Genomic DNA, 20,531 nt, shown 5'->3' with positions numbered 1-20,531 from the left:
AAGACTTGATAAATTAAACTAGATGGTCACCTCTGACCTGTCAGCTTTCTGCAGATATTTGATATGAATAGACTTGTTCAATCACAATAATATTTAATGTATGTTCAGGTATGGACTCTCTACACAGGTTGAACTTAAAGAGACATAAAGAGGCCACTGGAGCATCATTTATGTTCTAACAAATTTTATAACTGACTGTTATAACTTCACGGGAATGTAACATAGAGAGTTCCTACAGAATTTCCATTACATTTACAAAAGTGAAGCACTGCTAGGCCTACTTCTGTTTGGGCCCCACATATTACTGACTGAGACCAAATTTTATCTTATATACATTTTAAAGAAGTAGAAATTAAAACAGTCTGTTTAATTTTGAATGTTAAAGAGAAGTTGGAAACCGATTTTGTAGAAATAAAAAAATAAATACATTTCTATAAAAGAAAAGTCCCACAAATGTCAGAAGTAGACATCAAGGGAAAACATGTTGGATTTGAACTGTTTTTATTTTTAAACCACAACAATACAAAAGTATTAGTCCAAAATATCCAGTAATACTTTACGTTTTATGTAACTATAAGTGAATCCTAACCAAGAGCTTGTGTGTGTGTGAGTGTGTGTGTTTGTGTGTGTGTGTGTGTGTGTGTGTGTGTGTTTGTGTGTGTGTGTGTGTGTGAGAGAGAGAGTGTTGGGAGGGGCTTTATCAGTGTATGGATCAGCTCTCTGCAGGTGCAGCATTAAAGCTGGAGTGTTTTCTCTCTCTGAAGTCAGTCTCCTGTATATTGGTGGGTTTCCTACCACACTGCTGCCAGCGTCTCTCCTCACACACACACACACACACACACACACACACACACACACACACACACACACACACACACTCCTCTAGAGAGGGAGGTGGAGTTGTGTTGATCAGCGCTGACGCTCTTTTGATAAATATGGAGAAAGAAAAAAATGCCTCCTCTGATTTGTCACTGAAAATGTTTGATGGTTTCCTCTCCTCTTTCTAATAAGGTCATAGTGAGTGTGATTGGCGGCTGTGGGATCTCTCTCTCTCTCTCTCTCTCTCTCTCTCTCTCTCAGTGTCTTCAGTCTCTCTGGGGGAGTGGAGGTGAAGCTTGTTCTGCTGCTGAGTTGAACGGAGTGTGTGCAGGTCAGAGGGAGATGGACAGCTGTGTGCTCCTCATTCTTCTGTCCTCCATGATCACACTCTCCACAGCTGGTAAGTTCTTACTGTCTCAAATGAAAATGAACAACATTAAATACAATCAGAGCATTAATGCTAATCAGAACATACTGTTATGGGTCAGTATTCTGCTGCTATATTTTCTTTCTTTTCTTTCTCTCTCATTTGCAGACATTGTAAAATTGGTGAATGGTGGCAGTCGCTGTGCTGGGAGAGTGGAGATTTTGCGTAGAGGACAGTGGGGAACAGTGTGTGATGGTTACTGGGATATAAAAGCTGCTACAGTGGTGTGTAGAGAGCTGGGCTGTGGAGAGGCTGTAGATATAGTGAATGCTGATCACTTTGGACCAGGATCAGGAGAAGCCTGGCAATATGGGAGGGTGTGTAATGGATCAGAGTCTGCAATGAACAAATGTGGGGGACGAAATGAGATAGTTATGGATCCTACGTGTGATCACTCTAGAGATGTTGGAATGATCTGTTCAGGTAAGGAACAAAAAAAACTGTGATAAACACTGTTTTTTGTGAATCAATCTTCAGATTTATTGTTTATTTTGTACTAATCACAGTTTTACATGGAGTACTAGCATTATTTATATTCATGAATAATTCTCCTCTGCCAAACCTGGATATGTTTTTTTGAAAGGGTGATTTGGGGTTTTCTCAGGGTCTGTGATGGGGTCTTGCAGCAGTAGAATACATTTTTAAAAATGAAAATGTTTAAACTATTAATAAAGAGGTAAAACAGTGCTGCATTCAATTATGCTAAGTTAGAAAGTTGTCTGTGAGCTGACCTGATAGAGTCAGCTAATCTGAGTTACTGGCTATAAATGGTGTAACTTCTTGTTTTTGTTCAATTATGGCAGATAAATAAGTTACAAAATATAAGTGCAATAAAAATAAATTGCACCACGAATAGTTAAAACCAAGAAGGGGAAAATGGATAGTTTGGCAAAATAAATCTTTACAATTAATCATAATTTAATGTTCAGTTTAGATGTAGTTGATTAGCCAAGACATGTTTAATATCTAAAGTTTGATATCAGGTTCTTTGTCAGAAAAGTGCAACAGACTTCGAAGACATGCGAATATTCCCATCCGAAATATGAGAAAGAGAAAGAGGTTGATAACAAACACTGTCACTCCCTAAATACACCAAAAAAATCTCTTTCAACTCATTTGGCTTGATTGCAGGTCTTCCTTTGTTTGGTGAAGATAAATCTTAGTGCTTTAGAAAATGGTTCGAAGATTCTATGATTCTGTGCCTCGCTCCAAACACAGTCATGTCACTTCACAAATTTCACTTCTTCAAATGATTAAATTATAAGAAGATAAAACTGCTGACATGCATGTTGCATGGTCTAAACACACTAGTGAATCAGACAATGGTGGTGAAGTAGTTTTATTTTACAACAGGTGGCATAGTAGAGCCGTATGTTTATACACTTCAAATGTGTTGTTGCTTCAGAAGCCTCCTTCCGCCCATCCCTAAACAAAAGACAAACAAAACTGAAACAAAAGGGGGCATCAATACACCTGACAGGAGTTAACAACAGGGCAGAGCTACAATGTAGAGAACACCTCTGAAGACTAAAGAATAGGTGGGGGTGAGAGCGGAGACAAGAACACAAACAAAATAGAGCTATGTGCTAAAGAGCTCATGACAAACAAAACTGACGGAGCAGGAAAGGAACACAACAGAGCAAAAGAATGACAAAATATCATCACGTATCTACAGAGATTATATGGCTTCAAGTTCAGTGTTCAGTGTTTTTAAGCAAAGCTAGCCTAGTGTCTCCTGTTTTAAACTAAAAATCAGGTAGGATTGGTAGGGGTGTGATAAATCATGTAAATTCGTTTTTATGTACATTTTATGGGATTTTGCAGAAATAACAGAAATATCATTGGTAATATCAAGTCATTCATAAGTCCTCAACAGCACAAACCCTTTTCACCATCAGTCATCAGGTTTTCACCAGGTATTGCAGGCTGTTCAATAAATGGCCAACACAACTGTCCTGTTAAAAAATCAGCCTCACCATAGTTTTGTGTTTTTCAGTGTCAGTGATGAAATGTGATAACAGTGAGTGATATCAGTGTTATAATAGAGGATATATTGTAAGAGTATTATAATAATTTCTCTTTTCCTCATTGTAGAAGTCAGGCTGGTTAATGGTTCTCGTTGCTCTGGGAGAGTAGAGGTTCTTCATGGAGAGACCTGGGTCACAGTGTGTGATGCTGACTTTGACCAGCAGGATGCAGAGGTTGTGTGTCGAGAGCTGGGCTGTGGGCTTCCTGTGGAGGTGCTGGGAGCAGCTGCTTTTGGCAGAGGGGAGGGTCAGGTGTGGTCAGAGGAGCTTCAGTGTAGAGGCAACGAATCTCAGATTCACTTCTGTCCAACATCATCATCACTCAAACACAACTGCTCCCATGACAGTGATGTGGGACTGGTGTGTGCTGGTAAGTGTTTAATCCAATAGGACTCTACAATATCTTAATGTAAATGTTTATGAAACAAGACCTCTGTTACATCATGTAATCACATGTTTAAACTCACATGTCTTAACTCCAAAACTCTTAAGTGAGCACCACTGCTTGCTCGAAGAGCAGGGTGGCACTATGGCTGAGGTAACGAGTTGCTTGAAGAGGTAGCCTCTGCCTTTACTCTTCAGAGTTTCATGTTCCAACCTGCTGCTCCATCTCCCCCTCTTACTTCCCTTCATCCCCACCTGGCTGTGTTAATGCTACCTCTGCCTCTGCAGAGTCTCAGCCAGGCAACAACTTAGCAACATCTTACCTTATCTTACATCACCTGGGATACCATAACAACAGGCTAACATCACCATCTACTTAATTACACCTTGCAACCACTCCATATTAACCATTCCATATTAATCGCTTAGTGACATCATAGCAACCACCTAGCACCCCCTATCTACACCTTAGACATCACTTTAGGACACTATTGCAACCACCTAGCAACACCAAAGCAACCACATGGGGTACCACCAAGTAACCCCAATGCAACCACCTAAGATAGCTAAGAGAGATTGTTAGATAGAACCATCTAAAAATGCTTTAGCAGCCAGTTTGTTCTTCTCTGGTCTGCTTGTCTGTGCAAAGACCCTTCTCTGCTCCTCAGTACCCCACAATGACAAAGTGAAAAGTCTGACAGTCCATGAGTGCTGTGGTCGTGGTGGACCTTCTGGAAGTTTCTCCAATCTGCACACGGGATCTTTGTGGCTCAGGTTCTTGGTGACCTCTTCAACCATGGTCCCAAGACTACTTTGTTTGGGGGGGGGTGTTCTAAACCCCTTCATTTAAGTATTATGGAAGCCAGTGTGCTCTTGGGAAATTTCAGTGCAACCAAACGTTTTTGTAGCCTTTCTCCAGATCTGTGCCTCCACACAACCCTGTCTCTGAGCTTTGCAGGCAGTTATTTCCTCCTCATGGCTTGCTTTTCGCTCAAATATCCATTGTCGGCTGTGAGACCTTATCTTATCTTAGGTGTCTTTCCAAATAATGTCCAAACAATTAAATTCACTACAGTTGGACTCCAATCAAGGAGCAAAAACATCTCATGATCAAGAGAAATATGAGGCTCTCAGAGCTAAATTTCAAGTGTCAAAGCAAAGGATCTGAATACTTATGTAAATGTGAAATTGTAGTTTTTTCTTTTTAATAAATTAGTAAATAATTTAAATATATATATTTTGTTACTTTCTCATAATGGGATACTAAGAGCAGAATGGTGGACAAGCAGATTATGAATCGTTTCAACTATCAAATCCTGAACAGAAATGCTGAGTGGGCCTCGTGACTGACCCTAAAAATGCATTAAGTGAGCATTGAGTATTTTATCAGAATTGTTAGAGTTGTGGGACCCAGTGTAATATCTTTTCATGAGACACTAAAATCCCTGGCAGAGTCACTGCTGACACTTGCTGCTCAAGTGTTATGCTTTGTATAACTTCCATTAATCTTTTGTTCTCACTTCCTTTTTTTCTCTCTGTTGAACAGGTAGTGTAAGGTTGGTGGATGGTGGCAGTCGCTGTGCTGGGAGAGTGGAGGTTCTTCATAGAGGACAGTGGGGAACAGTGTGTGATGATTACTGGGATATGAGTGATGCTGCAGTGGTGTGTAGAGAGCTGGGCTGTGGAGAGGCTGTAGATGCACTGAGTGAAGCTCACTTTGGATCAGGATCAGGACCAATCTGGATGGATGATGTGGACTGTAGTGGATCACAGTCTACACTGAAGAACTGTAGATCAAGACTGTGGGGTAAACATGACTGCAGTCAGAATCAAAATTCTGGAGTCATCTGTTCAGGTGAGAAACACAATGTGTAGTAGATTTTAATTTAGAAAATCTGAATGAGAACTTTTTATACAGAAGTTTTGCCCTGACTTTCTATTGCTTATTTCCTCTCTTTGCTCATTCTCTTATATTTCAGGAGTCAGGTTGGTTGGTGGATCTCGGTGCTCTGGGAGAGTAGAGGTTCTTCATGGAGAGACCTGGGTCACAGTGTGTGATGCTGACTTTGACCAGCAGGATGCAGAGGTTGTGTGTCGAGAGCTGGGCTGTGGGCTTCCTGTGGAGGTGCTGGGAGCAGCTGTTTTTGGCAGAGGGGAGGGTCAGGTGTGGTCAGAGGAGCTTCAGTGTAGAGGCAACGAATCTCAGCTTCACTTCTGTCCAACATCATCTTCACTCAAACACAACTGCTCCCATGATAATGATGTGGGACTGGTGTGTGCTGGTAAGAAATGTGTTTTGTAGTTCTTCCAGATGACTGTTTGAAATGTATTCAGTAGGCAAACACAAGGTTCATGGAATCTCCAGCGGTCTCAGCCTCCATAAACATGTCCCTGTCAGTGTGCTCAAAACAATCTGAAAAGCAAAGTTAGCTTCTAGCTTCTTCTACTCTGATTTGGTACATCTGATAAGCAGTGTGTAAAATGCAATTAGCATGACACATGATGGTGGTCTTAGCTGTAGTGGGGGTGGGACTCAGTCCTGTGCGCACCAGGAAAGATCCAATATGCTGTCCAAGGAGCAAATGCTGGATAGCAGAATGAGCAGGACAGCCGGACAATTAGTGTTTAGTCTAGTGTGAACTCCAGCTCGCTTGCTTTTGTCTTCTGTCGCACCATGTATGATGCTCCCTCTTATGGCCATTGGACCCTAGCAAACCTAACGTGTGGAGTTCATCTATGACTGTGGATAATTTTACGTGGTAGCGATGGCAGGCATGAGTCCTGGCTATTGTGGTGATCATCTATGGATGATTTTGAGTTCAGATTGAGCTGCAGAAACTTGCTTCATTCTGTTGTGCCCAGAGTGACCCCTGAAATGTTCAATTTTCTCTTCTAAGCAGCTGTCTGATGCTCTGAAAATTAAAATAATTAATGCCCACAAAGCAGGAGAATATGACAATAGTAAAGTATTTCCAGTTTCTTTCTCAGATTGTAATGTCATTTAGAAATGGCACTTAACAAGACTGGTGCAGGTTAAGTTAAGATCTGGGAGAGAGCTGCTCACAGGAATGCTGCAAAAGCTAATCCAAATTGGTTTCACTGCAAAAGACCTTCAGGAACATTTAGTAGACTATGGAGTGTTAGTGCACTGTTCTACTGTGAGGCTACTCTTGCAAAACCATGATCTTCATGGAAAAATAATCGGAAAAAAATCTTTCCTGCATCCTCTCCACAAATTTCAGCATCAGGGGTCCTACCATACAACAGTCTATTTACACATTTTTTTCTGCCTGCGTTTTTAAATAGCAATAGTTCTTGTGAATATATCTATGCTGATGGGTGTGGTGCTCTTGAAATGAGGTGTGTCACTGACTGCACCACTGACTGAAAACAACCTAGACAGACGTCAACAGTCAGAAGTCATTGCTATCTCAACCTGTAGACGGATGTCCAGTTTTTTGCAATCCTCTGTATATGCATCTCCCTCCCTCTTACAGGCAGTGTGAGGTTGGTGGATGGTGGCAGTCGCTGTGCTGGGAGAGTGGAGGTTCTTCATAGAGGACAGTGGGGAACAGTGTGTGGTGATTACTGGGATATGAGTGATGCCATAGTGGTGTGTAGAGAGCTGGGCTGTGGAGAGGCTGTAGATGCACTGAGTGAAGCTCACTTTGGATCAGGATCAGGACCAATCTGGATGGATGATGTGGACTGTAGTGGATCACAGTCTACAATGAAGAACTGTAGATCAGCAGGATGGGGTAAACATAACTGTAATCACTCTACAGATGCTGGAGTCATCTGCTCAGGTAAGTTCATTTAAACAGGGGTTATACGGTGTCCAGCACAGTTCAGTGATTTTTCTGCTAAACCCACCCTGATTCGACTCGACAATTGCCAAGCTAAATTGGTGTGTTAGAACAGAGCAGACACCAAACTGCTGCACACTGGAACTCTTAACCCACAATTAGCAAGTCTGTTATTCTGATCCACTTTCATTTGTTGAATTTAATCTAATTTATTTGAACATACAACTTCTTTAAAAACCCAATACCTATGGATTTGTAAATATATGTATTTTTCCAATGTTTTATTATTAATGTTTCCCAAGATATTTAAGAACCATGTATTGTCTAATATATTTTCAAGATCATTATATTAAATATCATTAAGCCTTATTGTTAAATAATATCTATTTTAGGAGTCAGACTGGTTAATGGTTCTCACTGCTCTGGGAGAGTGGAAGTGCTTCACAATAAGACCTGGGTCACAGTGTCTAATGCTGGCTTTGACCAGCAGGATGCAGAGGTTGTGTGTCGAGAGCTGGGCTGTGGGCTTCCTGTGGAGGTGCTGGGAGCAGCTGCTTTTGGCAGAGGGGAGGGTCAGGTGTGGTCAGAGGAGCTTCAGTGTAGAGGCAACGAATCTCAGCTTCACTTCTGTCCAACATCATCTTCACTCAGACACAACTGCTCCCATGACAGTGATGTGGGACTGGTGTGTGCTGGTAGGAGTTACATTTTTTGCTAATAGATATATTTGGATTGTATGTGTACTTTTTAGTTTTTTTAAATTCACTCTTCATAATTATGATTATATGGACATATCTCTCTCTCTGTTATTCATTTTTTCCAAAAGCAATTTCACTTTGTATCATTTTAAGGTTATTAAAATGCTAATTATTATTTTTTTCATACTCTCTCTCTATGTCTCTTGCTTGCTATTGTACAGACAGTGTGAGGTTGGCAGATGGTGGCAGTCGCTGTGCTGGGAGAGTGGAGGTTCTTCATAGAGGACAGTGGGGAACAGTGTGTGGTGATTACTGGGATATGAGTGAAGCTGCAGTGGTGTGTAGAGAGCTGGGCTGTGGAGAGGCTGTAGATGCACTGAGTGAAGCTCATTTTGGATTAGGATCAGGACCAATCTGGATGGATGATGTGGGCTGTAGTGGATCAGAGTCTACACTGAAGAACTGTAGATCAGCAGGATGGGGTAAACATAACTGTGATCATTCTAAAGATGCTGGAGTCATCTGCTCAGGTAAATTGTACAACTTTGGGGAAGATTTCACATTTTCTATTGATTAGGATTAAACTCAAATTGTTGATAACATGTGAAAAGGCTCATATCATTAATACACAATAAAGTCTTACATGTGGCTCTCAAAAAACACTCTTGCAAGTGTAAAACTTAGCGTGGATGAATGAGTCTCTGTCTCTTTTAGGCTAGTTCACCTCAGTCTTGAGCTGTGGGTTGGTTGAGTTGGGGATGGGTAGCGTGGTTAAACTGAGAAATAAAGAGGAGGAAACTCGGTCATTACTTCACTTTATTTTAAAGTTTAACAGGCTGCCCTGCGGCTACTTGAACTGTACTCTCACTCGTGACATTCACACTCTGCCCTCGTTCTGCTTCTCTCTCTCTTCTTCACTTGCTAGCTCATTCACTCACTCATTCACTCGCTCCACCTATCCATCTAAATCATACCAGTGCTTAACACCAGTTTAAACCAATGTTTGCAGTGTATCACTTCGGCTAACAATAATTAGTTACTACTCTGTAGTATGTACTCTGCTCAAGCTCAGTAGCCAGAAAAATCTGAAAAATCTTCTGTGCATTATTGAGTCAAACGCTACTAACAATTCAGGAGGTGATTATCAGGTTTTATCAGCAGTTTGTTTTGGAAATGGTAATTTGACCTTCAGTTTTGAGTATTTTAGTCTCTATTTAGTCTTCAAAGAGATCCTAGGGAGCCTAGTCTTGTGTGACCAGAAATTATTTCCTGGCGAAGTTGCAAAGATGGCTGCCGAGTGAACAGACTTGCTTATAAGGACTTTGGCTGGTGGTTGTGGTGGTGACTGTTGTCATCAATAACTTATAAGGAGCATGAAATTACACTTATAACATAAGCTCTTATTATACTAGACTCTTATACTCTTTTACTGATTACACTTTCTACAGTGGGTGGTAAATTAGCATGGGAAGGGAGTCATCATAGTATTGTTATCATTACCCATTCTAGAAATGTACTTGTGGATGAATATAATGTAACAGTTTTGACTGGTCTGGCTGCGGGGACTCATTACATATCCTTAGATTTACCTTTTTTTTCTTGTGATAAATATTTTAGAAGTCAGGCTGGTTGGAGGTTCTCACTGCTCTGGGAGAGTGGAAGTGCTTCACAATAAGACCTGGGTCACAGTGTCTAATGCTGGCTTTGACCAGCAGGATGCAGAGGTTGTGTGTCGAGAGCTGGGCTGTGGGCTTCCTGTGGAAGTGCTGGGAGCAGCTGCTTTTGGCAGAGGGGAGGGTCAGGTGTGGTCAGAGGAGCTTCAGTGTAGAGGGAACGAATCTCAGCTTCACTTCTGTCCAACATCATCTTCACTCAAACACAACTGCTCCCATGACAGTGATGTGGGGTTGGTGTGTTCTGGTAAGTTGTTTGTTTATTTGCTTGCATTTATAATACATATAAAATGTTCACACTTTATGAAATATATATAAAAGTGGATTTCTCATTTAGTCTCATCATCTGCCCCCTTTCTCTTTCTTTTCTCTCTTTATTTTCTCTCTCTCTCTTTCTATCACACAGACAGTATGAGGCTGATGGATGGTGGAAGTCGCTGTGCTGGGAGAATAGAAGTTCTTCACAGAGGACAGTGGGGAACTGTGTGTGCTCTCGGCTGGAATGTGATGGTGGCTGCAGTTGTGTGTAGAAGCCTGGACTGTGGAGAGGTACTTAGTATTGATCTAGCTACACCAGGATCTGGACCAATCTGGATGAGTAACGTGCAGTGCAGTGGATCAGAGTCTTCACTGAAGAACTGTGGATCACTGGGATGGGGTAAACATAGCTGTAGTCATATTTGGGATGCTGGAGTTATCTGTTCAGGTAAGCTTCAATCTACTGTAATATACAATGTATTACTTGTATTTGGTTGTGAAGTGGTTGAGAATGTTATTTTGTTTTGAAAGGTTTCATTTATTTCCTTATAGTTAACATCCAGCATGTGATTCCCATGGTTCAGGTAAATTAAATAGTTATTAGGTCATTATTATACAGCTTCAATAATGAATATTAAATATAATCAAAAATGATAATATAAATATACAAAATAAGATATAGTATATAAAGATATAATATAAGATATAATATAAAAATACAATTTCATCAGTTACTGAAAAGATTAGAAAAACTAGACTAATAAAAAAATAAAAATACATTTGTACATTAAGGGTGACCCTAATCTTTAATTTTAATTTTTAGGGAATGAGTTCACAAGAAACACACATCTCTGAAACAAGCAAGGCAATGTTACCCCTAACAAACTCTTCAAAACAACTCCTGTCTTCATGTCTTCTTGGTGGAAAATTGGAGTGCCACAACAGTTTGTGTACAACATCAGTTTAATCATAGTACATATGTAGCGTCAAAACAAACAAAATATAGTAAAGAAAACATGTTATGTTAATTATGCTGGTTAACAAAAACATGTCAAACAAAAAACATTTAAATATATACTATTGTATGTTATTGTCAACATGTATTGCTGCACAATAGAGAGCTTTCTGAATGGTTACGAATTAAATTTAGTCTCATCTCAGAAGGCAGTTCTACCGCCCAGAGACCCATTTATATATATATATATAAACACTCACAGAAGAGATGTCAGTTTAAAATAAATAAAATTTTATTGAATAAACATGTAATGATGAGAGAGAGAATATCAGATTCACAGCATTGGAGGTAAAAATGAGTTTAGCGTAACACTAATCTAAAAAAAAAAAGGACAATGACTTTTTTTATCCTGTGGACAAGTACTGGTATTTATTAGAACCAGATTGTTCTTACTAATCGCTGTTACTAACAAAAGTAACGTGATTGGTGTGCAAGATTTAACAATCTGAATATAACATTTCTGTTCAAGTTAAACTGTAGGAACCAGAGATTTGCATGTAAAGCTGACCACCTTAGTTTGCCCCAGGGTCTGGAGCTTTAAAAAGGGTCACTTTGTAAGTCGCTCTGGATAAGAGCGTCTGCTAAATGCCGTAAATGTAAATGTAAATGTAAATGTCATGAAGGCAAAGCAACTTTACATATAAATAAACCTAGTTGATACAGATCAATGCAGATATCAAGGCACAAAAGACAAAGATCCACGGGACAAAAGAGGGTCAAAACACAAGCTGTATTAAAAATGTATTTGTATTATTAACCTATTAGCAAAATGTTGCAACTAGACTAGAGAGCAGGTGTTCTGATGGTGGCTATATTTAATAATATTATGTACAAAATATTACTGTGCACTTTGCTACCACTAATATCACTAATGTTCTACTCATTACAAAAAATCCCTGTAAAGAATTCCTGTAGAAATAAAAACTAAGTAAATAAAAACTAACTAGCAACCTGTTAGGCTGAACCAAAAATCCATTATTGGGGGCATGACTAGACTGCCAATATGAGGGGTTTAGCCTTAGCCCTCCAATCACTACACAGCAAGTGTTGTTTGCTGACATTTTGATGAATGATTCAACAGTTATTTAGAAATAAGGATTTGGATCCTGTTATAGTTGATCAAGCCTGCTTATTTATGTTGCATTAAACATACTGCTTATATCTTATATCATATATCTCAGACCTCAAGCTGCACCATGATGATTTGTATATACAATGTGTTATGTAATCTATGTGTCTTGGCGGCCTCTCTCACTAGCCTCCTTCTTGCACAGCCCCTCAGTTGTGTCCTGCTCTTGGCAGATTTACACATGTGCCATATTAACTTCTTTAAAATAGTCCAATGTGTTTGTGTGTGTACTTTTTCTGTTATTGGAAACATTACCCTGCAAAGATAACTAAACATTAACAATTCAATATTAAACTTGATCCATATTCAGGGTACAGTTTGACAGTGAGTGTGAGAGAGTTTTGTTAACATGCTTTTTCAAAAGTGGATTTCAGTATTACATTTCTTTTTCTTTTTAACAATATACCAGTTCACCTAAAAATTGTAATATTGTGAAAATCATTTGTATTCATAATTTGATGCAAAACCGTCACATATTTCAGATTTATTACATTTAAAGTTACATTTTTCAAGACTTTTCTTTTGTTAATACGGCCATTTTTCCAAACTCAAAATTAAACCTACCTCTGAAAGGAGAATTACATTATGAATGCAACATTAATGGGTGTTAATCCATCACTGACAATATGCAACCCCTTATCAATTGAGAATGTGCACTTTATTGAACACTGCATGTTAACCTACAAGCAGCTTAGAAAATTATGTAAGTATCTTCCTCTGAATATTGTATTACTTCTACTAGATCATTTTAGGAAATTAAAATATATAATAAATTAATTTTTGTTCAGAATATGATTAAAAAAGCTAAACAGTCATATTTTATATTCCTTACATTTTAAGTGACACATTTTTTTTTGTTTTATTATTAAATCCTAAGAAAAATTATATTATTACCAAGAAGAAATAATAAATAAATACAAAGCTTGAAATACGTAATTATGTGTGTAATAAATATAAAATACAACCTTTTGAATCAAATTGTGATAATGAATAAACTTTTTTATGATATAATAAGTTCCTGAGGTGCACAAATATATATTGTTGTATTTTAATGAGGTTACAATACACACAGGTCACAGAATGTCCAGACTTGTGGATGGTCCTCATCAGTGCTCTGGGAGAGTAGAGGTTCTTCATGGAGAGACCTGGGTCACAGTGTGTGATGCTGACTTTGACCAGCAGGATGCAGAGGTTGTGTGTCGAGAGCTGGGCTGTGGGCTTCCTGTGGAGGTGCTGGGAGCAGCTGCTTTTGGCAGAGGGGAGGGTCAGGTGTGGTCAGAGGAGCTTCAGTGTAGAGGAAAAGAATCTGACATTACTCTCTGTCCATCATCATCTTCACTCAAACACAATTGCTCCCATGACGGTGATGTGGGACTCATATGTGCTGGTAAGAACTATGTGTTTTGTAGTTTTTATGTTTTGACTCCATGTGTGCTGGTAAAGTATAACATTTCATATTATTTACTTACATCTCATTACATAAGACAGATAATTTCCTGGACAGGCAGTACAGGCAGTCCTGGACCACACACAGTTTAATTCCTGGCCAGGAAATTGGTCTCAAATGTAATACCTGCATTCCTGTTTACCTGCTCTTTTAATTATCTGTGGTTTCAGGTCACACTGAGGTGCGGCTGGTGAACGGCTCAGACTCCTGTTCTGGTCGAGTGGAGCTCCAGTACGTCAGTAATTGGGGCACAGTGTGTGATGTAGGCTGGGATATGAGAGCTGCCAGTGTCCTCTGTGGTCAGTTGAAGTGTGGGAGTGCTGTTGCAGTGTTGGGGTCAGACTGGTTTGGGGAGGGGAGTGGCCGGATCTGGACTGATGTGTTTGATTGTCAGGGGAACGAAACACACCTGTCAAAATGTCCCATTTCATCATGGAGTCGAACTGCATGCTCTCATAAACAGGATGTTGGAGTCGTCTGCAGTGGTGAGCTTTCTGAATCTTATTGGTAATGCTTTCTCAACTACTGGGACATGGGCAAGTAGTGCATGAATTATCTTTTTTATCATAAAAAAGGTTGAATTGGAAAAAAGTGTTCTTTAAAAAATGCAAAAAACAAATGACTGCAAGTACAATCCTGAATTTAAAGTATTTTTGTTGTATCTTCAGGTTCCTCTCTGGCGTTTCATGAGGGGCGAGTGCGGTTGTCTGGAGGGATGGAGTGTGAGGGGGAGGTGGAGGTGTACTTCAGGCAGGACTGGAGGAGAGTTCTGCTGGACTCCTGGAGTGAGTCTGAGGCCTTTGTGGTCTGCAGACAGCTGGGATGTGGCTCTGTACTCAGCATCTCCAGCTCCTCTCCATTCAGTTCTGAACACAGCTACATGTGTGTGATGGGTTTCAACTGCTCTGGGAGTGAAGCTCATCTGGGGAACTGCAGCAGTGCACAAGCAGTCAACTGCAGCTCCAGAGAACAGCTGTACATCTCCTGCTCTGGTAAAAATATTGGAATCGTTTAGAATAATTTAGTTGTTAATATAGCAGAAAATATTACAACTATACAGAACAGAGTGACAGATTAGAGGTACGTGATCAGTGATCAAGTGATCAGTAAGTGTGTTGATCAGGTTTTAACCAAACAACCATGTCCAAACAAGTCTTTAGACATATATAATATTTCACGTGTGTGTATCATCATAGAAATGAATAATATTTTGGGGATAAAAATTTGATTATTATATGAAGTCATGCTCAGTAAATTTTCTCTGAATTGTAGCTCGTAGCTCCATCAGGCTGGTTGGTTCTGGAGGAGACTGTGCAGGAAGGCTGGAGGTTTTCCACAGTGGCTCATGGGGGACAGTGAGTGATGAATTGTGGGATATTGAGGATGCACAGGTGGTCTGCAGACAGCTACAGTGTGGAGTGGCCCTCAATGCTCTGGTACCAGCCCGGTTTGGAGCTGGATCTGGACCCATTTGGCTGAGTGAGGTGGAGTGTGAGGGGAACGAGACGTCTCTGTGGAACTGCAGATTTCAGCTGTGTGGAGAGGGTGAATGTGGACACAAGGATGATGTTGGAGTCGTGTGCTCAGGTAACATTTGATGACTGCTGCTATTTATAATATGTTCAGTTGTTAAAGTGTGTGGTACTGCTTTTATGCCAATTGCCTTCTGGCTTGTCAGTGCAATCTTTGGTAAACTTTCTCTTTGCAACCCTGCCATACACACCACTGTTGTTCATTGTTCTCCTGATGGTGGACGAATGAACCTTAACATTAGTCAATGTGAGAGAGGCCTTTAGTTATTTTGGGTTCCCTTGTGATCTCACAGACTATTACATGTCTTACTCTTGGCATGGCCTTTGTTGGTTAACCATAATAATGGTAATGATGGTCTTAGGTCTTAAGGGTGAATAATAGTTAATAAAAGGTGTTGAATAATAGTCTGACTGTGGTTTGGTGGAGTCCGAACCCCTTTTGACTTACCTTTTCCAGTCTGATGAGCATCAACACCTCATCTGAGGTCTTCATCAATCTTCTTTGTTCTTGCCATGTGTTGTCAAGATCTGACTTTAATTGATCCCCTTTCTTTATAAAAAACAGGGCACCCACTTAAACCTGATTGTCATCCCATTTATTAAAAACATCTGACTCTGATTAAATCTTCTGTTAATCCTAGTGGATCACATACTTTAAGATTGGATATTATTTATTAAATATTGGATACAATTTTAATATAATATTGTATCATTTCAGATCATTTGTTTCAATAAATGAATGGCAGAGTCTAATATCTTGTTTGGTTCTTATCTACTTTTTAGGAAATCTTTTGGCATATCTTTATCAGCAATGAGTGCAACTTAGAGTAGCTGAATTCATTCATTAGCATGAGTGTCCACATACATTTGGACATACAGGTTATATCAGGCCAGGTTGAGCTTAGGGTAAGGAGATGTAAAACAATTATGATAGCTAAGTGGCTAGTTTTCAGATATCTTCCAAATAGTTCTAGATAGTTTAGATCGTTTCCAAATACCTGCAAGACTTAATTATTGAACACCTTTCTCCCACCAGAGTTTAAAGAGATCAGACTCACTGAGGGCTGTGAGGGGAATCTGGAGGTGTTCTACAATGGAACCTGGGGGAATGTGTGTGTGACAGGCATAGATGAAGAAGCAGCAAGTCTGATCTGTCGAGAGCTGAACTGTGGAAGAACTGGGAGTGAGAAGGCTACTAAAGCAAGAGTGGAATCAGCTCCTAACTGGCTGGATGAAGTGAAATGTAGGAAGCATGACTCCTCTCTGTTGCAGTGTCCATCATCCCCCTGGGGACAGAACAAGTGTGATAATACTGATGAGGCGGCTCACATTACCTGCTCAGGTAGGGACTTTCTCTTTCTTGGAGATGGACAAACATATTTTCATTTTGAAAGCAGACATTAGGAGTATTGCAGGATTGAAGAATATTGCAGATTTGAAAGCCTGATGTTGAGCTCAGTTTGATATTAATACAGTATTTTTTATCATATTCACAGGAGAAAATAAACAGCGCACACTGGAAAACCATCTGAAATTCTCCTTATTTCCACACCTGAACCAGCGCTCAAGTATGGAGGCATTCTGTTTACTGAACCATTAAAATATTAATCAGAAGTTAATAAACCCAGATAACTCACTCATTCTTAATTGTTTTGACAAATCAATCTCATCTAAACTTCCCTTTTTATGAGTTGACCTTTGGTTTTCGTGATCCGTGTGTGTGTGTGTGTGTGTATGTGTGTGTGTGTGTGTTTAGATCACCTGCCTCTCAGGCTGAAGGGAGGAGAGGGAAGCTGTTCTGGGAGGCTGGAGGTGTATCATAATGCTGAATGGGGGTCCGTCTGTGATGATCTGTGGGACATCAAAGATACTGAGGTGGTCTGCAAGCATCTTGGCTGTGGTCCTGCACAGAGAGCTGGTGGGAGTGCTGCCTTTGGTGGTGGTGAAGGGACTGTCTGGCTGAACAGAGTAAAGTGTAGAGGGAATGAGATTCACCTGTGGGACTGTCCTCATTCCCTGAAGAGACACACTGACTGCTCCCACAGAGCTGAGGTCAGCTGTGCAGGTCAGAGGATTATTTGTTATGCTGGTGTTAACTTCTCTGTGTTATATTCATCAGTGTTCTCTGTGATTGGATACTTTTGGGAAAGACACCTATATTTTTTGCACTGAATTAATTCACTTTAAGCTTGTGGGACAAAGCTATTGCAGAACGGTGCAGTGACAGCACGCATGCTCCTGTATCTTCTGCCAGATGGCAGCAGTGAAAAAGTCCATGTGAGGGATGAGTGGAGTCCTTCACAATGCTGATGGCCTTACGGGTGCAGCATGTCGTGTGAATGTCTGTGACAGAGGGGGGAGAGACCCCTATGATCTTCTCAGCTCTCCTCACTGTCTTCTTAGTTCTTAACACCTCACCTTAGTTTAAACTGCTGTGATTTTACTCTTTATCTCATTCCACATTCTTCATCACTTCAGTGACTTTTCTATATTGTTTTTGATTGTCCAGAAATGCTGCTGTAAGGTTTATTTACAGTTTATTTATCTCTTTTGCCTGAGCATTTTACTTTTACTCTTTTTACAGACATATTTGTGACCTCTACTATTGCATCTGAAACAACCACAACTGTTATCACTGGTACTCCTTTTATTCCTTTAAGTGATCTTTCTACAGATCTCTAAATACACTGTGATGTTCCACTGAGTTTTACTCTTTATGTATATTTCCAGCACATCTGAGTGAGAAGCAGACAATCTCTCCTTCACAAATTCCATCCTCACATTATCCCTACGCCTATCCAGTGTCTCTCCTGGTGCTGGGAATGTTGCTCTCCCTGGCCTTAGTGGTTCTGGTTGTGCTGTTTAACCAGAACAGAGTGCTCAGGAGAGGTAGGTAGATTCAGAGATCATCTACAATCCACTTTCTGTACATTCTCTAAACATCATCAGTCCTTCAGTCTGTCATCAGTCTTCTCTTCTACTGAACTGACTCCATGTTTCTCTCTGTCTCTCTCACAGTGCTCTCTAAGAGGAGGCAGAAGACTCTGACTGAGCCAGTCTATGAGGAGATTGACCATAAACATGTCAATAAAAGATATACTGAAAGGGGTAAATAATATGTGGAGTGTTCTACTGGAGGCTGTCCATAGTTGCTCACAATATGGGAAGAGGAGCAAATGTTAGCTAGCATGTAGAAATAATTGTGTTTAAATGGCTGTAAATAACTACATGCCTTAAAGCAGCTGTAGTATTTTACCTTATCTTACATCATTTTGATGCTTCACTGACTGTAATATGGAGAATAGCATCTCTGTCATTGCCTCTCCAGACCAATTATTCATAATGCTGCTTAAAAATTCCTTTAATAAAATAGTTAATAACAGGAGTGTAGTACATCTGGAGAGAATCTGGACATGTTCTTTACTGTTTACTGAGTTTTGGATTTCTGTCTCTTTTTTTCAGTTTCATCCACCATTATAGATTAAGACGAGACTATAATTTAATATTGGTTTCATCTGTTCAAAGAATCGTGTTCTTGATTCTTGCCTTTTTTTGTCACAGACCTTTTTTTCTAGTCCAATCTGACCTTCCTTTTTTAAGTGTTACCAGTGTATCTTGCCTCTGCTGTGAAATAACGAGGGAAAAGGTCATACCTGGCCATGATACTGCTTATCTGTCAGTTCCTTAGTTACGTTTAAGACTGTGTAAATGGAAAGTCTATGAGAAAAAATGGCTGTAATTGCTAAACGGTTGATTCAGTATTTTTGTTAAATTCCTTAAAGATGTTTTTCATGAGTTTGAGTGTTTTAACTGGCTTTTCGTTGACTGACCTTTATTGAGAACAGTTTCTGTACAGCCTGGTATAATAGAAACTGAAACCAAGACAACGTGTCATTATGGGAAATGTAGTTTTTGTAGTGGATTTTCAGTTCATCTTGTGATGTGTAGTTTAGGTCATCAGTCAAAGTGGAATTGTGTTTCCTGTGTGACTTGTCTGGAATTCTGAAGGTTTTCCATGACTGTTCTGCTCTAATGTAACAGGAAACATCCTCTCTGAAGAGCAGAATTCAGGATATGAAAATGTGGAAGAGCAGCTCCTCTCAAGTAAGTCAGCAAAACATGTGTTTTATTACTTCTGTGAATTTTTACAGGAGGCTTACCCTAAACATCGATCACATTCCTCAGTAGCTTGTGTTGATTTATCTTCTGTAAGAACATTTTCATGAAAGGATCTTAGATGTGCGTTCATGATTTGAATCACTTTAAGCTGCTACTTTTGTCAGGCATCTGAGATTATTCACAAAAGCCTCTTTTAGAATCAACATTTATTTTAGAAAGAGAAAATGGAGAAGCTCATTTTCTTCATTCTCTTCTAGCAAAGACAGTGGATGAAGAAAAGCCTGAATATTATAATGAGACCACCACCAGTGGACTGAGAAGTAAGTGACTTTATAAACTGATCATTTACATTTTACACATTTAACTGACACTTTTCTCCAGAGTGACTTACAGGTTACAGGTACAAGTACCCAGTTTGTGGTATAATGAATATCTAAATTGGAGTTGGTAATTAGTAAAAATCAAGTCTCTTGTCACTGAGGCTACCTTTCATTTTTACATTTTGACAGAAAACAAAGTGGAGATCTACGACGATGTGACTCCTGCTGGAGAGAGCCCACACAGTACACCAGGTCTGACTCTTTTAAAATGGAAAATTCATTGTGAAAAACCATCCATTCAATAATGAAATCATATTTGTTGCTCACTGTCATCAAAACATTTGTCTACATATGTCGGTGCAGTGTGCCCTCCTGAGGGCTATGATGATGTCCTCACTCCTAGACAGGAGTTAGGAGGTGTAGCAGGTGATGGAGGTGAGCATACAATGGCTTTATTGAGGTGGAGAGAGATAAAACAAACATTTTTCTTTGCTCACCTTATTGCAGAGTGTTGTAAAATATGGATTTGCATCACTGTAACTCATGATATACATGGATGATTACAGAGTAATGATGATGATGATGATGGACATAATGTCATTTATGTGTTTAAAAGGATATAAGTTATTAAATAAAAGAAAATGCAATGATTAGAAACTGAGGCTTCCAGCATTAAATTACATGTTAATTGGTGAAATTACTGTCAATTGATGGAAAGCCATGAGGGTGGATGGGGTGGCACTGGCTACCCGATTATCCACTTTTTCAACTTTTTAGATTAGATTAGATCCTTTCAGTCATCTGGGGAAAGGTGATTCTGAACATAACAGATCACATTCTTGTTCATGTGAATTTATTTACAATAATCTCGATATTA

The 20,531-nt window shown here is 39.6% G+C and overlaps 1 protein-coding gene across 1 annotated transcript in view; it reads left to right on the top strand.

Moving 5' to 3' along the window:
* The window catches only part of LOC140549423 (uncharacterized), a 65,651-nt gene that overhangs the window by 23,547 nt on the left and 21,573 nt on the right, over positions 1 to 20,531 (top strand). Inside the window, exons 14-32 of the mRNA XM_072673064.1 lie at positions 1,355 to 1,669; positions 3,341 to 3,643; positions 5,204 to 5,512; positions 5,637 to 5,939; positions 7,155 to 7,463; positions 7,856 to 8,158; positions 8,383 to 8,691; positions 9,779 to 10,085; positions 13,316 to 13,623; positions 13,854 to 14,168; positions 14,352 to 14,691; positions 14,957 to 15,270; positions 16,252 to 16,557; positions 16,972 to 17,280; positions 17,800 to 17,843; positions 17,921 to 18,104; positions 18,234 to 18,323; positions 19,257 to 19,319; positions 19,844 to 19,906. Coding sequence (XP_072529165.1) covers positions 1,355 to 1,669; positions 3,341 to 3,643; positions 5,204 to 5,512; positions 5,637 to 5,939; positions 7,155 to 7,463; positions 7,856 to 8,158; positions 8,383 to 8,691; positions 9,779 to 10,085; positions 13,316 to 13,623; positions 13,854 to 14,168; positions 14,352 to 14,691; positions 14,957 to 15,270; positions 16,252 to 16,557; positions 16,972 to 17,280; positions 17,800 to 17,843; positions 17,921 to 18,104; positions 18,234 to 18,323; positions 19,257 to 19,319; positions 19,844 to 19,906 — 4,794 coding nt within the window. The remainder of the gene's footprint in view (positions 1 to 1,354; positions 1,670 to 3,340; positions 3,644 to 5,203; positions 5,513 to 5,636; positions 5,940 to 7,154; positions 7,464 to 7,855; positions 8,159 to 8,382; positions 8,692 to 9,778; positions 10,086 to 13,315; positions 13,624 to 13,853; positions 14,169 to 14,351; positions 14,692 to 14,956; positions 15,271 to 16,251; positions 16,558 to 16,971; positions 17,281 to 17,799; positions 17,844 to 17,920; positions 18,105 to 18,233; positions 18,324 to 19,256; positions 19,320 to 19,843; positions 19,907 to 20,531) is intronic.

Source organism: Salminus brasiliensis, chromosome 2, assembly GCF_030463535.1.
Source record: "Salminus brasiliensis chromosome 2, fSalBra1.hap2, whole genome shotgun sequence".
In the NCBI taxonomy this organism is placed as follows: domain Eukaryota; kingdom Metazoa; phylum Chordata; class Actinopteri; order Characiformes; family Bryconidae; genus Salminus; species Salminus brasiliensis.
The sequence above is the reverse complement of the archived record's forward strand: the minus strand, read 5'-3'. Positions and strand labels throughout refer to the sequence as shown.